The following is a 24132-nucleotide window of genomic DNA, read 5'->3' on the forward strand; positions in this document are numbered from 1 at the left end:
TTCATATATTGAAATCCTAATGCCCAATGTGATGGTATTAGGAGGTAGGACATTTGGAAGGTACTTAGGTCCTGAAGGTGGAGCCCTCATGAATGGGATGAGTGCCTTTATAAAAGAGACCCCACAGAGATCCCCTCCCCTTCTGCCAAGTGAGCACACAGTGGGAAGTCTGCAATCTGGATGAGGACCCTCCCCGGAGCATTCTCGGACTTCCAGCCTCCAGGAGTATGAGAAATAAATTTCTGTTGTTTATAAGCTACCAAGTGCATAGTGTTTTGTTATAGCAGCCCAAATGGACTATGACAGAAAATGTCCATTGCATCTGGTGACAAAGGAGTGTTAGGATCCAAAGATTAATAACAACTAATTTGATAATAGAAAGAAAGGAAAGGAGGAGGGATGTTCAAGAGACATAAAGGAGGACACAGAGAGGGTGAAAAATAAAAAGGAAGAAACTAAGGGAAGAAGTAAATAACTAAGATAGAGAAAAAGCCAACAAAAAGAGGGAAGAGAATAAAATACAGTATTACTGACCAGTTATCAGATACAGTACATCAACAGAGAAGTAGTTAGGTGATGGGAAGGAATGAGAAAAGAGAGGCAGAAAATAAGAACACAGGAGAGGTTGGTAGGAAGAGGAAAAGAAGAAAAAGAAGGAAAGAAAAGCAGGAGGTGATAGAAAGAGTAAGACAAAAGAAACTGCTTTATTCTTGCCTTAGCTATCACGTTTTCCCTGATCAGAGGCTTAGAAAAATAAAGTCTCTAATTTTTGTGATATGGTACCTTTTTACAAAAACATACAAGTCATGCCTCACACACTTCCTCTTCTGTTGTTCTTTTGCTGCTCTTCTCCCCAATCATTTTACAACACTTACTCGAGCTCCTCTTCCCTTACACCACTTCTAAGACTTCCTAGTCTAATACCATCCAATTATAACCATCTTTTCATAATTTTTCCCTTCAATAATTTCTCCACTTATTTATTGAATATTAATTCGCATTTGGTAAGCTGAGAGTTGCTTAGAAGAGTTCCCAAGCTACTTCACAGACATATAGGCTTTGCCTTTCCAGGCAGCCTCCCCAAGTCACATCCTTTTATTGCCCATAGCACCTAAGTATGATACTGAACACAGCTGATGACTCCCTTAGTTCTAGGAAATCATTCTATACATTCCCAGCCTTTTCTTGGAATTTAGCTGATGATATAAAAGGTCCCCTGCCTTCCTTCTGGCCCTCTCTCCACTGCATCCAACATCCTAATTTACAAACTAGACCTTCAGGGCCCGCTAAGTATTATAATTAATCAATACAACTTTTGAATATCTGACATGCGCAAGAATTATACTAGAATATGGTATAATCGAATTCTACAGCCTATAGTTCAATGTAGGGATATAGTATTCTTGAATACTTGAAAATTGCCTCTAAAATTTAGACTTAATGTTCATGTCCTTACCAAGTTTACTCCGGTAGACTGATATCTGCCTTTAATCTCTACACCTCAGAAAGCAGAGCTAAGTATCATGGCAAATTCTTTTAGATCATTTCAATTTACTATCATTTACTACTATAATATATAAGTCAACAGTGCTGTAAACGAAGCAAGTAAATAAACAGCTATTACAGAAACCTACAGTATATCCCCAGAATCCCATTTCTTAGACTCTTCTTTGTGGTGGTAATCTAATATCTCCTAAAGCACACTGCTAACACTCCTCAAATGAGCACACAGTACTTTGCTAAATCTTATCTTGTTCCTTAAATTCATTTCCCTAAAACATGAAGCAAATTTTGCTTAACTGCATATACTGAAAAAGACCAAATGAAGAGAAAATGAGAAATACTTACTGCTCTGGCAGCTTCTCCAAAGTCAATCTTTAGCCGTCCCATGGCTCTTATGATTGCAATGATGGATTGTATAGTATTGCTGTAGACAACTACTTTATATTGTTTACATTCTTCCTCTGAATAGCCGTCCTCATGAATGATTCTTTAAAAAGAAGAAAACCACAAATCATTACCGTGGACCTAAAATGAAAAGATACTATGAATTTCTATGCGTTATGAGGAAATGTAGCCTTCCTGAAGGCCATGTTCCAACTTACTTCATCTGTTTCACGATGGTGCTTTTACCAGATTCTCCAGCACCTGAAAGAAGAGAAAGCCAGACTTTGAATTCATCTATAATCAAACACAAAAGTATGAAATCAACATGTGATAATTCTAGATTAATGGAAACCACAGGTCTAAGGGAAAACCTTGATGAGGCTTTCTACCTATCAGAAAAAACTTCTCCATTAGAGTTTTTTACTTTCTTTACATAACTCAGCAACCAAATGTAATTCATTGAAAGTGTCCCAGGGCCTACTTGATATTATTTGTGTAAAGCAGGCATTCTCAAGGAGATATGGCAACATAAACACCTCTAGGAACTCATCCTCTACATCAAACATCACGATATAAACACTGAACATAGGTAAAAATGAAATGATTATTTTTTTGGTCTATTCACTTTTATTAATTCCTCTGTCAACACCCACGGACCTAAGGAATGTTCCAAGAGCAATTCTCTCAGCCATGGGACTACAGAGTTCAAAACAGAAGTAGAGGAGGCACTGTCCCCCACCACTTTTTCACTGCATATCCCCTCAAGACCACATTTCCCTTCTCGGCAAGCTAGGATCACTTGAATAACCACAAACATCAGGTGGGGCCTCTGAACTCCTTGACATTCCACCTGCATTTCCGTAGTCAATTCATTTTCCCACCTTCCAAGATGCCTATTTTACACCACTTCTTCTCTCTCAAACCTTACAAACCCCTTCCTACTTCTGACACTCGGCTGATAATGCTGCCTTTTATTGGAAAAATGAAAGCACTCTGAAAAAATTATCTCCTTTTCCCATAAGCAAATCCACCAATCTCTCTGCACCTCCATTAATATTCTCTATCTTCATCAATGGATGAACTGTCGCTGCCAATGTGTGAGACTAACCCTCCAATTGTGCACTTATCCACCTCAATTTACCTACTCAAGGTCTTGGCTGCTGCAATTATCCCATGTCACTTAAATGTTATCGAGTTTTCTCTTCCCACCGGGTCACTCTCATCAGTATACAAACCTGCTGTACTATCTTCCATCTTAAAACCAACATACACACCCACTCCTACCTCTTCTTGACTCCACACATTTTCCTCTAGCTACCACTTCATTTTCTCTATTCCTCTTTATAGCAAAACCCCTCTGAGTTGTCTATACTAATGTTCTCCAATTCTATACCTCCAATTCTCTCCTTAAGCCACTCCACTCAGGCATTCATACCCACCACTCTACTGAAACCAGTTCTCAAGGTCTCCAACAACTTCCATCTTAATAAAATCAGTGGTCAATTCTCAGTCCTCATCTTACGCAACCTCTCAAGCAGAATTTGTCCAAGTTAATGACTTCTCCCCTTGAAATATTTTCTTCACTGGGCAGGCTTCTAGATCCCACATCCTCCTGGTTTGACTCCTACCCCACTCCTTCTCAGTCTCCTCCCTCCTGCCTCTGAATTCGAAAGGTTGTACTGCTTCAGGCCTCCTCCTTTGGCCCGTTTCTCTATCTACATTCATTCTCTAGGTCATCTCATCTAATCTCATGGTTTTAAACATCACTCATAAACTGATAATAACAGTTACCATCTAGTGAGTATTGTGTGCCAGACACTATTCTAAGCACTTTGCTTGTATTACCTTATTTAATCCTCACAATAACCTGGTGAGATAGCTATTATTATTACCTCCCTTTTATAGATGAGGTAAATGAAGCAGAGAGATGTCAAGTTAACTTGTCCACAATTACATAGTCAGTAAGTGGCAGAGGTGAAATCTGCATTCACACAGTTTGGCTCCAAAGTTGTCGTATATATACTGTCTCCATGCTAACAATTTCCAAATTTAGATCTCTAATATTGGCTTCTAACCTTGGATCCAGACTCATATACCTAAATCACCTACCTGATACATCTCATTAGATTTCTAGTAGGCATCTCAAACTTAAAATGCCCAAAACTGAGTTACTGCTTCCCCACTCTTACCCCCAAACCAACCCTGCTCCACCCTGTTTACTCATCTCAGTAAATGGTACCAGCATTCACCCAATTGCTCAGGCCAAAAATGGTAAGTGACATGTAACTAACATACATAGATGGAATACGGTGCTAGTACCAATATGCATATTAAGTATTAGTAAAGCTTAATTTTTTAAAATAAATATATAGTTCTAACAGTTTCTTCTTGCACCACAATGAATCATCATAAGCACATTGGAAACCACAGGTCTCAATCACTGCAAAAGCTTCCTAAATGGTCCAGTGCTTCAGATCTCACCCTTCCTATGGTCAGTTTTCCACTCGGTAGCTGGAATGTACTTTGTAAAATATAAATGAGATCATGTCACAACTCTGCCCCAAAACTCTCCTATGGCCTCCAATTATACTCAAAATAAAATCTACGGGCAATAGACCCAACATGCTCTGGCCCCGGCCTACCTCTTCACTCCCAACTCCTATTATTCTCCACTTTGTTCTCTTTGCTCTTGTCAGACCAGTTTCCTTCCTTTTCCTCCAACATACCAAACTGGTTCTCAATGAGCTAGATCCTGACTTATGGTCTTTGCATTTACTATCTCCTCTGCCTGGAAAAGGTTTTTGCAAGATTTTCTTCTTCACTTAGGTTTCTGTTTCCCTCAGAACAGCCTCCCATGACTAATCTATCTAAATAGCCCCCACCCGATCACACTCTCTCCCCTTACTCTGTGTTCTATTTCTTCAAAGCACTTACACTTCTTCACATTACAGATTTGTTCATTTCCTGTCTTCTCCACTAAAATATAAGCTCCATGAAGGTTTATTCATCCCTGTGTTCCAGGGCCTAAAACTGGGCCTGACATAAATTGGTTATGCAAATAAATATTGTTGCACAGAAGAATGAATAATGTTTAATAAGCATGACCCTTTACTAAATCAACCAAAAATGTTAAGATAAAATTCAGGGGCCGACCCGGTGGCATAGTGATTAAGTTCGCATGCTCCGCTTCAGCGGCCCAGGGTTCACAGGTTCAGATCCCAGGCACAGACCTACATATCGCTCATCAAGCCATGCTGTGGCAGCATCCCACATACAAAATAGAGGAAGATTGGCACAGATGTTAGCTCAGGGACAATCTTCCTCACCAAAAAAAATTAAATAAATAAAATAAAATTCAAATAATTAAAAAATTCCAGACATCTACATTTTTACAGAATCAAAAGGGACATTTATATTTGACTTCATTTCTGTTCTTATCACCTAAATGATAATCCAGGTAGCACTAAAATAGTTAATATTCAGGTAGCACACAAAAACTTTCTAATAACACTGTTACAAAGAAGTGATTTCTCCCACTCATCTCTAAAAAAACCTAATGATTCAATGTTGGGGAAGAGAATACAAAAGCATACTGGTTATAATTTAAATTGTTTAAAACACAGAATTCCCAGATTACCCCATGTCAGCAACAGCTACTAGATTATCTAGGAAAAGTAGAGATTAAGGAAGTAATGTGCACCATTCTTTTATATATTGGAAACAGCAGTACTACTATTTATGTTGGATTATTTTGAGTGAAATAATAAATGTCTATTAATCTTAGAATCAATTTCTACCTATCTCATTAAGTTCCACCCTATGAAGGTGCTGATTAAAAAAAACATATGCTGCCCTACCTCTCATGTTTTTCAAAGGCTCTTTGATAAAATGTTAGTTTGTCCTTCTCTTTATTATCACATTATATATATCCACCCAAGCTTTTATTAGGCATCCAGTTCCATCTCTTAAAAGAAGGCACCTCTTACTGACCACAGACCTAAATACAGGATTCGTTTCAGTGAGTGTTCCAGGGCATCTTAAACAAAGAAAGAATGAATCACTTTATACCAAGTCTTTGACCCATTCAGCTTCTAGATCACCATGAAAAGTGCCAGCATCTTACCTTCCTTCTAAGTATGAAATCTAAGAGCCATTTGGAACCCACTCACTCTTCTCTCCTTACATCAAGCTGTAACAAAATCTCTCTTCTTATGTCTCAAATTAATCCTTTCTACTCCTCACATATCTGGGCCTGGCGTTGCACTGACTGTATGTTACTGCTGTAATTTTCTCAAACTTTCAGCTTAAAGCTCCTCTTCCTTCTCATTATTTCCAAACGGCAATACTAAGGAAGCATCAGTTTATCTAATAACTCTCCAAATTCTTCTAACATTTTCTGTAACTCTTTCTTATTAGGCCTGAACTCTTCATTTTTACCTCAATCTTCTGTGCTCCACTGCTTGAGTAGTAAGTTCCCTCTCTAATAAACATCCCACTCTTAGGTTTTCCCCAAACTGCTTCCCATGTCTCACCTCCCTCCCCCAATACACATGTGGTGTCTGGAACTTCCTAATTTTATCCACATCTTTTTACCTATCTTCCTTCACAATTTATCACAAGTTTGAGGGAAGATTCATTTGCCCATCTTCAATCTACCAGGGTAGCAATAGTAAGGATATGAAGAATGTGACAGAGGCAAAGGAATCACAAAGACAGAATCTATGATTTGGAGAGAGAGGAAGTGAAGATGACTCTGTAGGCAGAAGGGCTGGAACTAGGCAGGGGAGAGGATATATAGCTGAGAAAAGTCTAAAAGGTCCCAGAGATAGGAGAGAATGGCATCAGTTCGACTTTGAAGATTTATCCTCAAAAAAATATATACCTAAAGGACATCCTATATAAATAGGAAGAAAGGATGACGGGTGAAGCTATAAAGATTTTTGAGAGAAAAAGGAAAGAAGTAGCTAAGTTAGATGTCTTGTTCTCAATAAAAGCACCAAGGCAGTCAGCAGAGAATAGAGGGGTAGAATTAATTTAGAAAGTCATAAACAATCAATATAACAAGAAGTATGTGTACAGGTTAGCATATGTATCACCCACAGCGTTAGATGAAAAATAATTCACCAGTACATATTCTAATGCAGAATCATTATATTTACCTAAACACACTCTAAATTAAATTTTTAAGGTGCTCCTTGAGAGCAGGCACCATATCACATGCTCACCTATTTCTTCCCACAACATATACTACATTATGGGTATGAAAAATGAGAGAGGGCAATGATTTCTTTGCAAGATTTTTTTAAAAGGCCAGTGAACTGCTAATATAAATAAATCCTTATCATATATGAGTAAACACATTCAGCTTGCATACAGAGTGATTTTAAAAATTAACCCTGAAAGATGGCTGATACTCAAAAACACTCTGCCACCTGATGCCTTCTCTCTTTTCTCTCTTTCATTTTGACTAAAAGAAAACTTAAAGCCAGTCCAAAGAAGGTACATGAGTATATTACACTCTTTTAGAATTCCGTGCCTTCAGGCACAATGAATTTCCTCATCTGTAAAACAGGGGTCAACAGAAGACGCTTAGAACAGTGCCTGGCACAGAGTAGGTATTCAATAAATGCTAACCAGCTATTAGTTGTGAATGCTGTTTTCACTGTTTGGAATACCACCAAGTAATGTTAAGGCCCAAAGAGTTTAATTTAATAAAAACACCTTGGATACTGATGTTGGTTCAAAATTCCAGTAGTTATTGTGAAACTTAGCAGCAGTTTCACAATAAAAAGTCCCTAGATGGAGTCTGGAGTCACACACTTACACAGCAACTTGTAACCTAAAAGCTACAGCAAACTATATCAAAGCGTCAGTCATTTTCTCCACCCGACCCTGAGGAACAAAAACACTCTCCTCCTTAAATCTATTTTCAGCCCTAGATACTCCTGTCTACTACCTCCTCTCCCACACCTCTCATCCATCCATACCTCTACAGCTTTCCTTGAAGTTTCCTCACAGGCCTTTGCACCACTACCACGTGTACCAGTGGTTATTACAGTGACACCTGTAACGTCTCTTTTTCCTTTCAAATGTTTGCTTCTGTGGAGAAATCTTCAAACTTCTAAAAGCCCAGGATCATAACTAGAGCACAGCCCCTTTTCTGGAGGTCTGCCCAGCTAAGTCCCAATATGGCACTATTTTTGGATAACCCTCTAGCCAATGCTAGACCAAGACACTCTCTTGGTCTCTCTACAGGCCCCCATTATCAGATATATGGGAACACAGGACTAAAATAGGCAGAGACAGCCTCTCTCTCAAAGAAAGTTAAAAGCCTGGTCAGCAAATAAATTTGATTTTTCTTTCTAACTTCATTTACAAAGATTTTTTTAGTTAATGATACCATGTAGTAATAAACTCTATGGAAGAGTAGATTTCAGTCCAAGCTCTGCCATGACCAACTGTGTGATGATCCTGGGCAAGTCACCTAATTTCACAATGCCTGTCTCCTTATATATAAAATGTGAAGGGCTTTGGCCTACATGCCCTCGATTGTTGCACTCTAATACTCTATGATTATAATTATAATGCTAAAAGCAGACTGAATCTCTAATTCTGACACACTGAAGCTTCAAATCAAACCATGGATCCATATCTTCCTATTACCTAACCATTCAAAATAGCTTCCACAATACAGTCAGCAGCATGTTCTCCAATCATGCACTCCTGATCAAGAAGGGACAAAGAGTAGAAAGAATGAAAGAGCGCAGCAACAGGAAGGAAGGAAGAGTTGTCTGGCAACCAACCTTCTATATTCATGCTCAAGGGTATTCTATAATTACATATTCTCAAACTGACAGAACACTCGAGTTAAGATTGCTATTCTTTTAAAAAAAAATGTGAATACCTATAACTAAAGATCACAGGAGCACAGTCCATGCTACTTCCAATAATAAGATTATCTATTGCTCCCACTGATTCCTTTTTATTGACAGGCATAAGCAGTTTACAGAATAAAAATTCAGATTAAGGTTAAAAATGACATTTCATTCAAAATGCTTTTCAAGGTACCGTATTTAATACAAAAACCAGTTGCTTCCTAATTCAGTAAAAGAAAAGGCTAGCAGAATTACAGATGGGAAAAATGTCATGGAGCAAATAAAAATTGTTATTCATTCTTTTTTTTTAACAAACATGTCTCGTATGTGCCTGGAACTGCTGGACACTGAGACTTCAAATACAAATAAGTTTAGGAATTTATGGTCTCATAGGAGAAGTGAGATCTACTTTTCTTGTGAAATAGCAAGTTTCCATAGCCTAAAATATCAGAACAATTTCTTTACTCAGCCCCCTGTCCCTGTAAACATGCCAAGCCTCTGCATACGAACATCCTTGAAAACCCTGTTCAGCTTAAACTTCAACTGTTGCTGAAGCCTTCCCCATTTCCTTTTAACAGAGTTGTTACTCCCACGCTGATGGCTGGCATAGATTACTTCCTTTCAGCATCAGTCCCAGAGGTTAATTTGCAAAATTAAGTCCCAAATTGTCCTTCCCAGCTACCTCATCTCATTTTTCTAGCCAGCTCTACCTACTCTAAAAATTATTTGACTGTCTTTCCAGCTCCTAATCTCCTTGCTTTTCATAAGCTGCTAATTGGTTTTCTTGATTTTGATTAAAAGGTAATGAAACTCTTTTGACACGACCTGAAAACTCTTCCAGGCCTGTGTACTTCTCCCTCGAGGGCACCCTGACCAGGCTCAACCTGACCCTACAGGTCAGTGTCAAACACCATAACACTAACACTTGGTCAGATTATTTTAATTTTTTTTTTTTCCCCTGAGGAAGAATCAGCCCTGAGCCAACATCCATGCCAATCCTCCTCTTTTTGCTGAGGAAGACTGGCCCTGAGCTAACATCTACTGCCAATCCTCCTCCTTTTTTTCCCTTTTTCTCCCCAAGGCCCCAGTAGACAGTTGTACGTCATAGTTGCACATCCTTCTAGTTGCTGTATGTGGGACGCCACCTCAGCATGGCCGGACAAGTGGTGCATTGGTGTGCGCCCGGAATCCGAACCCGGGCTGCCAGTAGCGGAGCATGCGCACCCAACCGCCAAGCCACGGGGCAGGCCCCTATTTAAGTATGTGGGTTTGTGCCTGTTTAGGACTCTACTAGTCCTAAACTCAAAAGCACACTCCTCGAAAGCACAAAATAGTGCCTTCTTTTTGTGTCTGTACACCCCCACCCCTCAATCTAGAGCACAACCTAGGATGGAGTAGGCACATAATAACTGTGAGATGAGTAGCTTGAGTTTCTGAGATTCAGTAGTTGCCTAACCACATTCTGCAAATGCCAGTTGCAATGGATGGAATTTTCAATGTGGGCAGTTAACAGAAACAGAAGATTTCTACTCCTCTGCTATCTTTACTCAGCCTCACACCCATTCCTGGCAATGTCTTCAACTCTCAACCCACAACTATGCCTGACAATAAACTTGAACTCACTCACAAGCCTCCTATTCTCCCTATTCCCCTCTAAACCTTACTTTCAGCTCCCTTATACCCACCACCCACTTCAGTGAAATAAACTGCTATAAATCTGTCCTTTCCACCCCGTATCCCAACACCTAAAAGAGTGCATGAAACACAGTGAGTACTCATTAAAGATTTGTTCAGTGAATGAATGAATGAAGGAATATCTTAAGGATAAAAGATAGCAGTGAGTTGTGACTGGGACAGAGATAATGGATCTCTTCTCTGAAAAAGATTTTCCTAAGAAGCAATCATATACCAATCACCAAAAAGGCTTAAAGCACAGATGGTATAAGAAATTTTTGACAAAACTTAATTGATATATTAGAATTTCAGAACACTGGCCTGCCAATAACCTCTTCTAGAGAAATTCCTACACTTCACTTCCTCAGTAGGCAATGGCCTACCTGATCTGGGCCATGCCCCTCTGTGATTGGATAAGGAGTAAATACCTGACACAGGAGTCACCCAGTCACAGGCGCATGAAGGGTCTACACCCTGTGCAACCTAGCTCCAAAAGATGAGTAGAACCAATCAGATTATCTGAAGAATCCGCACAGAGATACAGAAAAAGTCATCCTAGCTGGGAGGTTACAATGTGTGAAAACCTAGTCTACAATTATAGGGCTTCATGCACACCAATGTCATAAAGGAAGGATTCACAGGAAGTTGGTCTGAAGAGAAAAGAGAATAGACAAATGTGCAAAGAGACTCAGAGTGCCATGAGAGAGGAGAAAGAGCACACACAAAAGAAAAGAGAGAAAGTGAGTGAGGAAAGAGAATGAACGCGACCCAGGAGACAAAAAAGAGAGGAAGAGACAAAGGAGAACAAGTGAAGACAAGAAAACAAAAAGAGGCAGAAAAGGTGAAGACAAGGAGAAAGAGACAGAAACACAAGAAAGGCAGAGATAACTGCCTGGCCAACGCCAGAGCTGCCTCAGTTCCTGCAGCCTGGTTCTTCAACTCTCCCTGTGTTCCCACTAAACCTCTCTACATTCTAACAATCAGCCCTCGCCCAACTCTCTGAATGAGTTTTCTATTCCTTGTGACCAAAAAAAAAAAAAAAAATCCTGAATGGAACTGGCTTTAAGTTAACTAGAATCAATTACCGTTTTTTTGGCCTCTAAAAAATTTTGTGGGTTTTTTTTTTTTTTTTTTTGCTGAGGAAGATTGGCTCTGAGCTAATATCTTTGCCCTTCTTCCTCTATTTTGTATGTGGGATGCCACCACAGCATGGCTTGACAAGCGGTGTGTCAGTCTGCACCCAGGATGTGAACGTGAAAACCCCGGGCGACTGAAGCAGAGCATGTGAACTTAAACACTACGCCACCGGGCCGGCCCCTTAAGTTGTTTTTATTAAATGTTGAATACATAAAAGAGAATATTTATGGCATACGTGTAATAAACATCTGTGTACCTATCACCCAGCATAAAACATTAAATATTATCAGTTATCTTTGAAGCCACCTATGTGTCCCTTTCCAATATCAGTTACTTTTTCACTAAATAGTTCTAGAAGGGAAATATGCAACAAGGGAGGAGGAGATATTTAAAAAACCACTAACAACCAAAATATGTTCTGCTTACATAGTAGTGTATGGTTTGTTCAGTTTCACATCTTCATCAATTACATGGACATGATCCTATCATTTTACAAGCCGTATAAACCATAAAGCCAAAAGCTAATAGCCATTTTAACATTCATAAATCACCTAAGGTAGATGCTGGTTTCATTAAGGTTTAAAAAAAAAAAGAGGCAGCTCACTTAGCCAAGTAGCTCTCCTCAAAATGTTATCACTTGAGAATACGAACAAGGTAACTTGAACGTTGCTAAAGATCATATGTTCTCTTTAAAGGGGCAACTGGCCAGTTAAGAAGGAAAAGTTGGGAGGCCAGCCCAAAGGCGGAAGCGGTTAAGCGCACGTGCTCCACTGTGGCAGCCCGGGGTTCACCGGTTTGGATCCCGGGCACGCATTGACACACTGCTTGGCAAGCCATGCTATGGTGGCATCCCATATAAAGTGGAGGAAGATGGGCATGGACGTTAGCCCATGGCCAGTCTTTCTCGGCAAAAAAGAGGAGGATTGGCATTGGATGTTAGCTCAGGGCTGGTCCTCCTCACAAAAAAAAAAAAGAAGGAAAAGTGGGATTTCTTCCTCACTTTCGTGGAATATAAAAAGAATGCTTTAGACAGCAGTCATTTGTGAGCAAAGAGGGGGATTATCCTCTGGCTGCCTCAAATGTTCTAATTATGGCCTCTGGTGAGTAAGTTTCCTTTTACTTCTTTGAAAGCAGGGCAACAAAAAGCCATTTTGGTGCTAACGCTAAATTATATGGTATGTACATACAACATGACTGAAAACTATTTTTGCAAAGGTACATTTCCTACTAGCTCTGCCTCAAAATTTTCTTGTGACATAGAAATGTAAAATACTCATTTTAACCCATACAAATAAGTGTTCATATGTAATGGAGATGTCCTCCAAAGTTACCTGTAACATTAAATCCATTCACCAAAACCCATATATCCCAAAATTCTACATTTAAAAATGTTAGAATCATACCCCCACCTAACTCTCTCAAACAATGATGGCAGCATACAGCACTTTTCTACCTGCCTATTTAATCGAATGTAAACTAATACCACACTTTAAAAATTCAGCAATAGCAAAATATTATAGATTGAGTTGCCAGACCAGAAAAATGCCTACAATTTCAATTTTCTTTACCATATGAATGCTCACCAATGCTGCTAAGTCAAAACCCCCAAAAATTTGGCTTTCATATATGTATTTAGTTCTACTAACCTTTTGTTACAGCATGAATTAGTACTGGAATGGCAAAAAAGACAAGTAATAAGAGGGAGGAGAATGCAAAGTCTCTAGCCGATTTCCCTCAAGTTATATCTATATTTATCACTACTTACCTATTTATATATACAAAATAAAATACAGCTTAAAATATAGCTACTAAAAATTCAAATCAACACTCTCTAAATCCCCTGCTTACCTTTCCAGCCTTATCTCTACAGTTCTCCTATACCAACCCTTCATTCCAGGCAAATTTAACTATTTGCTCACTTATGTTTCTGAGCCTTTGTACATACTATTCCCTCTGGATGCACTTCTCTCCAGTCTCCGCCTTAAGAGTTTCTATTTACATCTTCAAGGTCCATCTCAAACATCGCTTCCTCTGGGAGGACTTCCCTGATATATCTCCCTCCTTTTCCTTCCAAAATTGGCTACTCTTTCTGTAACCACATTCTACATATATTACCATTGTTTACTTGCATATCTCCAAAACTTGAAGTGCTTAAGAGTTTTGTCTATTTCTCATTTATATCTCCAGGCTAGGAAAGTACCTGTGCACATATAAGACTGTCAGAGAGGGCCGGCCCTGTGGCTTGGTGGTTAAGTGCGCGCGCTGCGATGCTGGCGGCCCGGGTTCGGATCCCGGGTGCGCATCGAGGCACCACTTCTCCGTTCATCCTGGGGCCGAGTCCCACATGCAGCAACTGGAAGGATGTGCAGCTGCGACACGCAGCTATCCACTGGGGCTTTGGGGGGAAAAAATAAAATAAATAAAATCTTTAAAAAAAAAAAAAAAAAGACTGTCAGAGAGAGAAAACTAATTGTAAATAAGTTAATAAATGAGCCTCCTTCTGAACAGTGCAACACTGAAAACCAAAAAGCTCAGTAAAAAGTAGCCTTGACTAAACTGCAATGCAGTGTCCTGGATAGGATTCCGGAACAGAAAAAGAACATCAGTGGAAAAACTGCTGAAATCCAAATAAAGTGTGAAGTTTAGTTAACATTAACGCACCAAGATTAATCTCCTGGTGTTGACAAATGTACCACAGCTATGTAAGACATCAACACTAAGGGAAACCAGGTGAAGAGGATACAGGACCTCTGTGCACTATCTTTGCAACTTTCCTATAAATCTAAAATTATTCCAAAATAAGAAGTTTATGAAAAAAACTTTTAAGCAGTCTAGAAAAAGTTGAAAGAACTACAAATATTAATGAGAACATGAATGTGGATTTTAATTATAACCATAGTAACAAAAATAAAAGAATAAGAAATATACCTCTCTTCTTGGAAGTAGAAGAAAGAAGGAAGGAAGTTATTTTTTAACAAACTGAAATGAACCAACACCTGGGAGGATTTATTAATGCTGCAAAATGGTGAAACAGATTTACATCATTAAACTGAAGTAGTTCAATCTTTATTTTCAGAAACACATAACTCAACATTGAAATAACTTCCACAGAAAGTTTAAGACTGCACTATCATATCACATACGTCAGAACTACATTATCTATGTAAACCATGGTAGTAATTATCTCACTACATCAAACAGAGCCCTGTTTTGACGTTAATGATTCCCACATTCTAACTTTAAGAAATAGAGGGGGAAATGTTCTATTAAAGGTATGTCACTCTAAAATACTTCCGTAATTTACAGTAATTTGTAAAATGCAATTTCCAAGGACCTGGGCAAAATCCATTTCCATACAACACTATCCATTTAATAAAAAAAATAAAAACTAGGGATATCAGTACATGACTAAAACAGAAATCCAAATACAGTGTAACATTTCCATAGTAAGTTCTTAGAATTCAATGGAATATTATTTTAATTTTAAAATTCAACCATTACAGGAAGATTAATTACAAGATGACAAGAATCAAGCTACCTTTTTATTTTAAAGAAGTAGGTAATTTAATTAATTAAATAATTAATTTAAAAAGAAGGTAATTTTAAAGAAGTCTGATATAAATAGTCCCTATAGCACCAGTGTAATAAATATTAACAGCGGGCCACATGAATAAAAGTAGGAGATACAAGCACAATTTAAACATACAATTAGAGTATGTTTTGATCATGGTGAGACATGCCTGACACTACAGCTAGAAAATTTCATGGACAGCTAGAAAAAACTTAGAATACTGTCTAGTTTTAAGTTAAGCAATAAGAATTTTTTGAGATGTAAAATACTAACCTTCAAAAAACTAAAAGACTTTTGTATGAATATTCAAAACATCGACCCATTTGAGAATTAGAGTCGGTTACAAAAAGAGACCCACAGCAGCAAAATGGTAATGGACCAATGAGTACAACAACATCTCAGCTAATCCTTAACAGCCTCTCTTAAACTTCTAAGTATCTTCCAAATTTAACTTGGAAATCAGAGGAAATTCATGTCTAAAGACTATATCCTCCTGAAACTTCTTTCTAAGATCACTAAGCCATTATTCAGAACAAGTCAAACAAATTTGGTCTTTTTGGTATCCTTCTTTGCTTGGTTCATATCAGATATATTTATGTCTGTTACAGCTTCATAGCAAGACACGGAAAATAAGATACTTCATTTACATAGAGCACTGTATCAAAACCAGAACAATTAAATAGTGATCCTAATACAATGTTATTCAGTTCAAGCAGCTTGAATTACAGAAATGATACAGATGATTGCTAAGCAGGTAACCAGATAGCCTGGATAGATAAAGGCTTAAAGATAACTCTAACTTGCTAAACACTGAAAAAGAATTATACCAAGATGAAGACAGTTAAAAGTGGAGGGGAAATCAAATACTAGAAGAATTTCTTTTCTTTATATTCTCTTGAACATTTACAATATGGGTATTTTACGAATTTATGTCTTCCAAGTTTTTAACTTCAGTTTTTAACTATCTTCCTAAACAGCATTACTATGTCAAACTAATTTCAATCAAACTCAAGAATAGGAGAAATAGAAGCACCAAAAAAGCCCTCTTTATATAACTTGCTAAAATATTCCATCAGGTTGATAATATTAACTTCACAGAAAAAGGACCCTGAGATTGGACCTCACTGTACAGAGAAAGGAAAAGAAAGCTCAGAGATTAGGACTAATCACCCAATTTTCAGTCTCTTTGCCCTATATTATTACATGGTATCTCCTATTTCTGACTTGAGTTACCAGTCCAAAGAGACGTATTTTATTAGTGCTAACTGCTGACTAGAAAACAAATTTTAAAACAAACTTCAGTAATCTGAACAAATTTAGTGTCACTGCACTAGACGTTTCTTGTGAGATCCATATTTTTATTTTTTCGTCTTTATTGCTAATATTCTAGCTCCTGAGCACTTAAAGCATCTCTTCCTCCCCACTCCCCTCAACAAGCCCCACTCCTCAATAAAACATAACTAAACTAACTAAACATAAGGAGAAGACCGAGCATGGATAGCTAAAATCTATGAGCAATCTGCTTTGCCAAATGTTTTTTACCTGCTCCCTAATAAAAACCTCTAAGCAAGGTTATTAACAATGAGCAAAACAATTTGTTTTACCTCGTCCCTGAGCTTTGGACAATTTTCTGGTGCTCATAAAAACAGTGGGGGAAAAAAATAGCCAGGAAAAAGCAGGTATGATGAAGCATAGACCTTGAACTGATTATATGCATTAAAAAATTAATTTATGAATTAAAATCGAAGGTAATTAAATTCAGGTGACACTAACTATTCTGAGTTGAATATGTTGCTAATGCAAGTTTAAAATCCTGCATCCTACCACAAGTTGAATTTAATTACATCTCATAACCATACAAAATGACAACTTAATATTGAGAATCAGCAAGTATGTTCTTGTGAATTAATGAAAACCTAAAGCAGTAATATGTTTAGTTCCTCAATATTTCCATCTCATTCCATTAAGTTCAACTTATATTTAATAAGTGTCTACTAGGTGGTACACATTGTCATCTATTAATCATTAACTCTCTAGCTGTGCCTTTTATTTTTTCAAACATTTTTTATTTTTTTGTTTTTGTTTTTTTGTTGTTGTTGTTTTTTGTGAGGAAGATCAGCCCTGAGCTAACATCACATCCATGCCAATCCTCCTCTTTTTGCTGAGGAAGACTGGCCCTGAGCTAACATCCGTGCCCATCTTCCTCCACTTTATGTGGGATGCCGCCACAGCATGGCCTGACAAGTGGTGCGCTGGTGCGCACCCGGGATCCGAACCCGGGCCGCCAGCAGCGGAGTGTGCGCACCCAACTGCTACGCCAGGGGGCCAGCCCCCTCTAGCCATGCCTTTTTAATAGAGAATTTGACCCATCCAATCCTTGAAAGGGTCAGCCTTATGAAACTCATGATACCCCATCAACCCTGCCATATTCCCACCACAGCTGACTAAATTGTGCTGGGCACCTGACAAGGCTGGACCAATCTGATATTCTTTCCCAGGAACCTGGAATGGGGATCCTGGGAATCTGAGTCAGATGACATGAAGCACTTGAATTACTAGGTCAGGCAGCATGTGCCAGAGAAGGTGAGCCAAAGCTGAAGATTGGAGGGGAGGGGGGACAGGGGCAAAGAAGTCACAAGTGAGCGGTGAAAGCTGATCTGAAGAGGTGACTTACCAACAAAGCAGAGCAAGTGACCATTCTGCTCCAGGAGAAACGGGGAGAGGGCGCCCGTATCACAGTCCATGTACAGCAGGCAACCTGGCTGTATTTCATTTCTTCTCTCTCCTTGGATGTCTGATGCCTATGAAGTTGCCTACTGTGTCCTTTCAATAAACCCCTCCTTGACTGGAACAAGTATGAGTGAGTTTCTATTCCTTACAAGCCAACACCTTAGGATTATATTAGGTCCTGCCACAGATATAAAGCTGAGAAATACCTAGTTCTCTCTGCCCTCAAGGGCCATATAGTTAGGAGCAACTAAGTATACAAATAACCATAATATAAAGCAGACTCTAAGAGGGATAAAAAGTACTATGAGGTTTCAAAGAGAGTAACAAATCATACCCAATTCACAGTATCAAAAAGGTTTCATGGAAGAAAGGGAACTAAATAGTAATCATAGTAAATGGTAGTCTGGGATATTTTTAAACTGTATTTACTAAGAAAAATAAAATGTTGGAATCCTAAGTCAGTCAACAATAACAAAAAAAACTAATTTTACAGGTCCAGCAAATCCAAAAATCTGGTAACAACTGAGTCATGGGACTTGGCAACTGACTGCTTAGAAGGATGAGAGCAAGAGAGAAGTTAAAAAAATGAGTACAGTTTTCAGCCTAGATGATTTTGAGAATGATGATGCTGGAAAAGAAAAGTTCCCAACAGGTGGATCTTGGGGAGAGAAGTGAAGAGGTGAGGCAAGTTTTTTCGGATATACTGACTTGAGGTAAATGGCAGCGAGTAGTTCATTAATTCACTGGAGGAATGGAATAAAGAGAAGCCATCTCAAGTACAATAAAACAGATTCCTCACAAATTCCAAGTAAACAACTGTCCTCTAAAAGAGGAAATAAAAAGACTCTCACAATGTCTAGGATTCTTCTTTTGCATTTTGAACATTCCAATTTTGCCCAACTACTGATTTTCCTGGTCAAAGATGAGGACTTTTTTTTTTGTCCCCCTCAGGAAGATCAGCTCTGAGCTAACAACCATGCCAATCCTCCTCTTTTTGCTGAGGAAGACTGGCCCTGGGCTAACATCCGTGCCCATCTTCCTCTACGTTATATGGGACACCGCGCGCGCCGGGATCCGAGCCCAGGCTGCCAGCAGTGGAGCGCAGGCACTTAACCACTATGCCACAGGGCCAGCCCCATGACTTTAAAGGAATGGAGGTCAGGTAGCATTGTGGAAGAAGAACCTGATGAAAAATATGATTCCTCTCCCCAGAAAAATGCATATAACCACAAATTTTGCTCACAATTTTATAAAGTTCATGGATCTTCTGAAGCCATAAGGGGTAGACACCCCAGGTTTAAAAAAAAAAAGCATGCTGTGGAAGAAACCTTCCTGCTAAGGAAGAGACAAGGTTGGGGAAAAAAAGGAAATATCTGCAGAGACCCATCTACTCTCTTCCTTTCCAAGAAACTAGAAGATAAAAGAGCCCAGCACCATGAGGGAGGGACAGAGAGAAGAGTACAGTGCTTCAGGTTTCACCAACCTTCTCTAACAGAGGAACCACTTTTCTCAGAGACAACTGCCCCAAAACTAAGACTGTTTTGTAATGGTGCAAGTAAGTTTAATAGGCTAAAAATTATTTTTAAGGAAACATAGTTGCAGCCCTGATTAAAAGGTTGCATACCCAGTCAAATCTAATACGTACTAAGCACCCTACTCTATGGTCATCACTGTACTCACTACACAATTAGCATACTCAGAGAAGACTACAATATCATAACTCCTGAAAAGGACCATATTTTCAGACTGCAGAAGTGATGAACACATTTAAATAAGACAAAGAATAATAAGTGCTTATAAGAAACAAACCGATTTTTGCAAGGTGAAGTTCTATTTTTTTGTCAGTTTTTTTTTTTTTTGCCCAGACACAAGATGCATCCTCACAAGAAATTTAACAACTTTCTGTGACTCTTATGCCAAATAAATGGCAAACATTATAAAGACTATCATCCTATGAGGATATAATGTATAGCATATTCATCAAAAGACAGTCTGATTTTCAATAGTAAGCATATTTGGCCAGTAATATGCAACTATTTAAATGTGAATAATCAATTATATAATATAGGGTTTAAGTGAATTAGATGATTCAAATTCTCATCATGCAACTTAATTTTTTGCCATACCACCAGCAAAATCCTAAAGAACAAAGCATTACTCTCATTTTGTATAATAATGTTTTCTCAAGATCTGCTAAGGGGACTATCAAGAAATGGAAATCTTGATAGCACAGGAGTAGATCATTCAATAACTGACAAAACTAAATGATAATATTTAATTCCTTTTACCACAAAACAGTAATATTTATTCAAATTCCTTGAAGATCTCTGAAAAGGGTATATTAATATTTGAAAAATAATCAAAACATCTCTCTGAAATACCCTTGAAAAAGTAGCTGAAATGATAAGCCTCATAAACATTATCATAATAACAGAAGTCCTCAGTACTGAATACTTATTTGCTAAGCATTTACCTACATTACCTCATTTCATATTATGAAATAAGCATCATCATCCCCACTTTATACATGTGAAAATTAAGATTCATATGGTTAAGCTGCATGCTCTGGGTCCCACAGTAAATTGAAGGTGGGGTGGGAGGTGGGAATTGAATTCAGTTTCATGTGACTCCAAAAGCAGTGCTCTTACCATTGTATCAGTGCTTCCCAACTTTTGTCACATCATGGCACACACTGAAAATGATAATATTTGTAAGGCTTATTGAGGTAAGCTGGTAGGGCTTGATTAAACTAATATTTATTTTCCTTATATTACAGAATTATGACATGAGGGGCTGGCCCAGTGGCGTAGTGGTTAAGTTTGCATGCTCTGCTTCGGCGGCCCAGGGTTCGCAGGTTCGGATCCCAGGTGTGGACCTACGCACCACTCATCAAGTCATACTGTGGCGGCGTCCCACATACAAAATAGAGGAGGATGGGCATGATGTTAGCTCAGGGCCAAGATTCCTCATCAAAAAAAATATACATATATGACATGAAAAATAAAATACAAAGTATTACAAATGATATTAAATACTAATTGGTGTAAACCTTCCAGATGAAATATTTTCAATTGCCAGATTCAGAAAGTTTACAGAGGGATTCACATAACGTTCAAATATGTTCAAATATCATTTCAACTGTTGTAAAATTTTGAAAAGTTATAAAAACGATTTAAAATTTCAAAACTATAAAAAATTTACAAACAGCACACTTGTATGCCATCTATGCACTGCACTCTGGTTGGGAAGCTTTGCATAATATAGTTTTGTCTTTGTATAGCATATTATGATTAAACACTAATTTGGTATATCAAGATCTTCCCAACAACACATCTAAAGGCAATTCAAATCAAAGATAATCAAAGAATTATAAACTGAAGTCTTCCTTAACTAATTCAGCCAACACTAGTTTCTTAATTTGAATTTCTACAGTATCCAGAATCTGTAACTTTTTTTTTTTTTTTTTTTGGTGAGGAAGATTGGCCCTGAGCTAATGTCTGTTGCCAATCTTCCTCTTTTTGCTGAGGAAGATTGGCCCTGGGCTAATACCGGTGCCCATCTTCCTCTACTTTATATGGGACGCCACCACAGCATGGCTTGACACGTGGTAGGTCGGTCCGTGCCCGGGATCCGAACCTGTGAACCCCAGGCCCCAGAAGCTGTGTGCCCGCACTTAACCACTACGCCACCGGGCTGGCCCCAGAATCTGTAACGTTCATTTTGATTTAATAATAACAATAATAGTTAATATTCATTGAGCTAATACTACGTGCCAGGCTGTGTTCTACTTTATTATCATATTTAATCCTCACAGCAATCCTATGAAAGTACCTTTTATTTTCTCCATTTTGAAGATGAGGAAACCGAGGCAGAGAAAAACTGAGTAAATAACTTTCCCAAGGTTATAGCTGATAAATGAGAATTAGAATGTAAAACAGTCTGACTTCAGAACCCATATGGTTAATCATTATGCCATACTACATCCCTGCAAGGAAGAAAATACAGTAAGATTTAATGAACACCTATTACGTGCCAGGAGAGACAAGGGTAAGTAAACAGTTCTCAACTTAGACTAAGTTTGATAGTGTCACAGTGATGAAGTAAAAATGACTTACATATACATCAAAAGGGGTATTCTACAGCAAAAAAAAAATTACTTGTATACTGTGATGTATGCATTTTGCTTATAGAAAAAGGAAGATAATTTTAATTTCATATGTGCATTATGATATGGTTCAAGCAAGAGCATCTGTCTCTGCAACCTATTTGAAGCTGTTGATTTAACTTGCTCAAGAACATAAAAAAATCTTTCTTAAAACAATGAAATTGATAACAATTAAAAGCAAATGCTTTAGTACTTGGATTTTTACTTACTGCTTTTGAAGTTCCCCAGGTCATCATGTGTTTAATTTTGTTTTTAATTAAATGCACTACTTAAAAAGTCCTGAACAAAGATTTTTCTAGACATTTGGACAAGTTCTGCTTGTATAGGTTCTGCCAGCCAAATCCTGCCATTTGGAAGAAAGCCTCACAGTTTACAACTATATTACAATAGGCTAATGTCCTGAGGGGATCTCTGACGGTCAATGCAAATCAAAACACTCACAAAGGATGAAAACATACCTTCAATTTCATAACCAATCTCAATATAGACAATGCTAATGCCTTGAGTACATATTATGGTTTACATCAAACATCTGAAAGCCCCCAAAGAGCAACATCCAACATTAGCCGGCTCATGCTGGTGGACAGTCAATATTTAAGGAGCATCTACTACGTGCCAGGGACCATGCTCATCCACAAATGATACCTGCTACATAGAGAGTGGCAATCTAGAACTACAATTTAAATTCATGCATTCTGAAAGATCATGTATTCAAACTGGAGCCCAAGCTCCAATACATAACCTTCCCCCTATATCCAAAAAGCTGTTACCAGGGTTTCTGCAATCTACAAACCACCAAACATGTTATCATGAAGAGACTAGCACAGGCACCCCGCACATCCTGGAGTACAAGATAAGTCTTGGGTTATGGTGGCACATTCTGTCCTCTGGAGTTTTACACCATGAAAATCTAGCACTTCTCCTAAAGCGACTTCTTTTTCTCAAAAGTCAATTGTTCTAAAAAGTAAAGTTCTATTGCTTGCAGAAACCATTTACTCCTACTTATTCTCCTCTAAAGATCCCTAGAAAATACTCATAGTAAAGAAATGTGGCTTGATTTATTTATTGGTAAGTGGATGCCTAGGTACTTTACATGATTAACTGAGCCTCCAGAAGCCAGTCTCACAAAAATTTTAAAACTAATCATGCTGAGTAAAATGCATCTGACTGTACGTAAAAGCTACTTAAAACAAATGTCAGGTAAAAAAAATAGTAATTCCTAAAGCCAATGTTTTCAGTTTGAAGAGACCAAAAAAGATAAAACAGTTCACCAGAAGTCTGTCACAGCTTTTAAAGTAAATATGTCGGGCCGGCCCTGTGGCTTGGTGGTTAAGTGCGTGCGCTGCAATGCTGGTGGCCCGGGTTCGGATCCTGGGTGCGCATCGAGGCACCACTTCTCCATCCATCCTGAGGCCGAGTCCCACATACAGCAACTAGAAGGATGTGGAGCTATGACATACAACTATCTACTGGGGCTTTGGGGGGAAAAAATAAAATAAATAAAGTAAATATGTCCAATTCCATAATTTATCCTAAGATAACTCCATTTCCACAGCACATCATCCCTAGCAACTATTCAGCAACTCCCAATATGTAATCTATTGTCCACTACGCCTTTTGCCACAAACCTCAAACAAGCCAGTTCTCAAATTTCCTCAACTCACACCATCTCCTCCTTTATAAAAACAAGGGAAGGCATTACAAAACTTTAAGAGAACAAAAATTACAGAAACAGCTGGAAAAGTACAGACAGCCTCTGCACCCAAGCTCTTTTCCTTTATACGTGAGAACGTGTCATTATCTCAACCACACACTTGCATGTTCCTGGAAAATCCAGGGTTCCTCCAGCTCACCCAGAGTTCAAAATGCCCACTCTCTAATAAATGACAGGGTCCTTATGTGACCACTCTGTCTCAGCCCCTCTCTCTATTTACATTAATCATCCAAGCCTCCCAGCTCTATCCTGTCATAAAGTAGCACTACGCTCCAAACTCAAAAGCCATTATACAAGCCCAACACACTACCCCGTCCTGCTTGCTACCAACGCACTCCAACCCCTTGCAAAACCGTCCCTAATATCGGCTCTTCCTTTA

The 24132-nt window shown here is 38.4% G+C and overlaps 1 protein-coding gene across 1 annotated transcript in view; it reads right to left on the reverse strand.

The window, feature by feature from the left end:
• The window catches only part of GNAI3 (G protein subunit alpha i3), a 39413-nt gene that overhangs the window by 14749 nt on the left and 532 nt on the right, over positions 1-24132 (reverse strand). The window contains exons 2-3 of the mRNA XM_004420723.3: positions 2106-2148; positions 1849-1990 (exon numbers count right to left, since the gene is read on the reverse strand). Of these exons, the coding sequence (XP_004420780.1) occupies positions 1849-1990; positions 2106-2148 (185 nt within the window). The remainder of the gene's footprint in view (positions 1-1848; positions 1991-2105; positions 2149-24132) is intronic.

Source organism: Ceratotherium simum, chromosome 2, assembly GCF_057802395.1.
Source record: "Ceratotherium simum simum isolate JZ-2026a chromosome 2, ASM5780239v1, whole genome shotgun sequence".
Taxonomy (NCBI): Eukaryota; Metazoa; Chordata; class Mammalia; order Perissodactyla; family Rhinocerotidae; genus Ceratotherium; species Ceratotherium simum.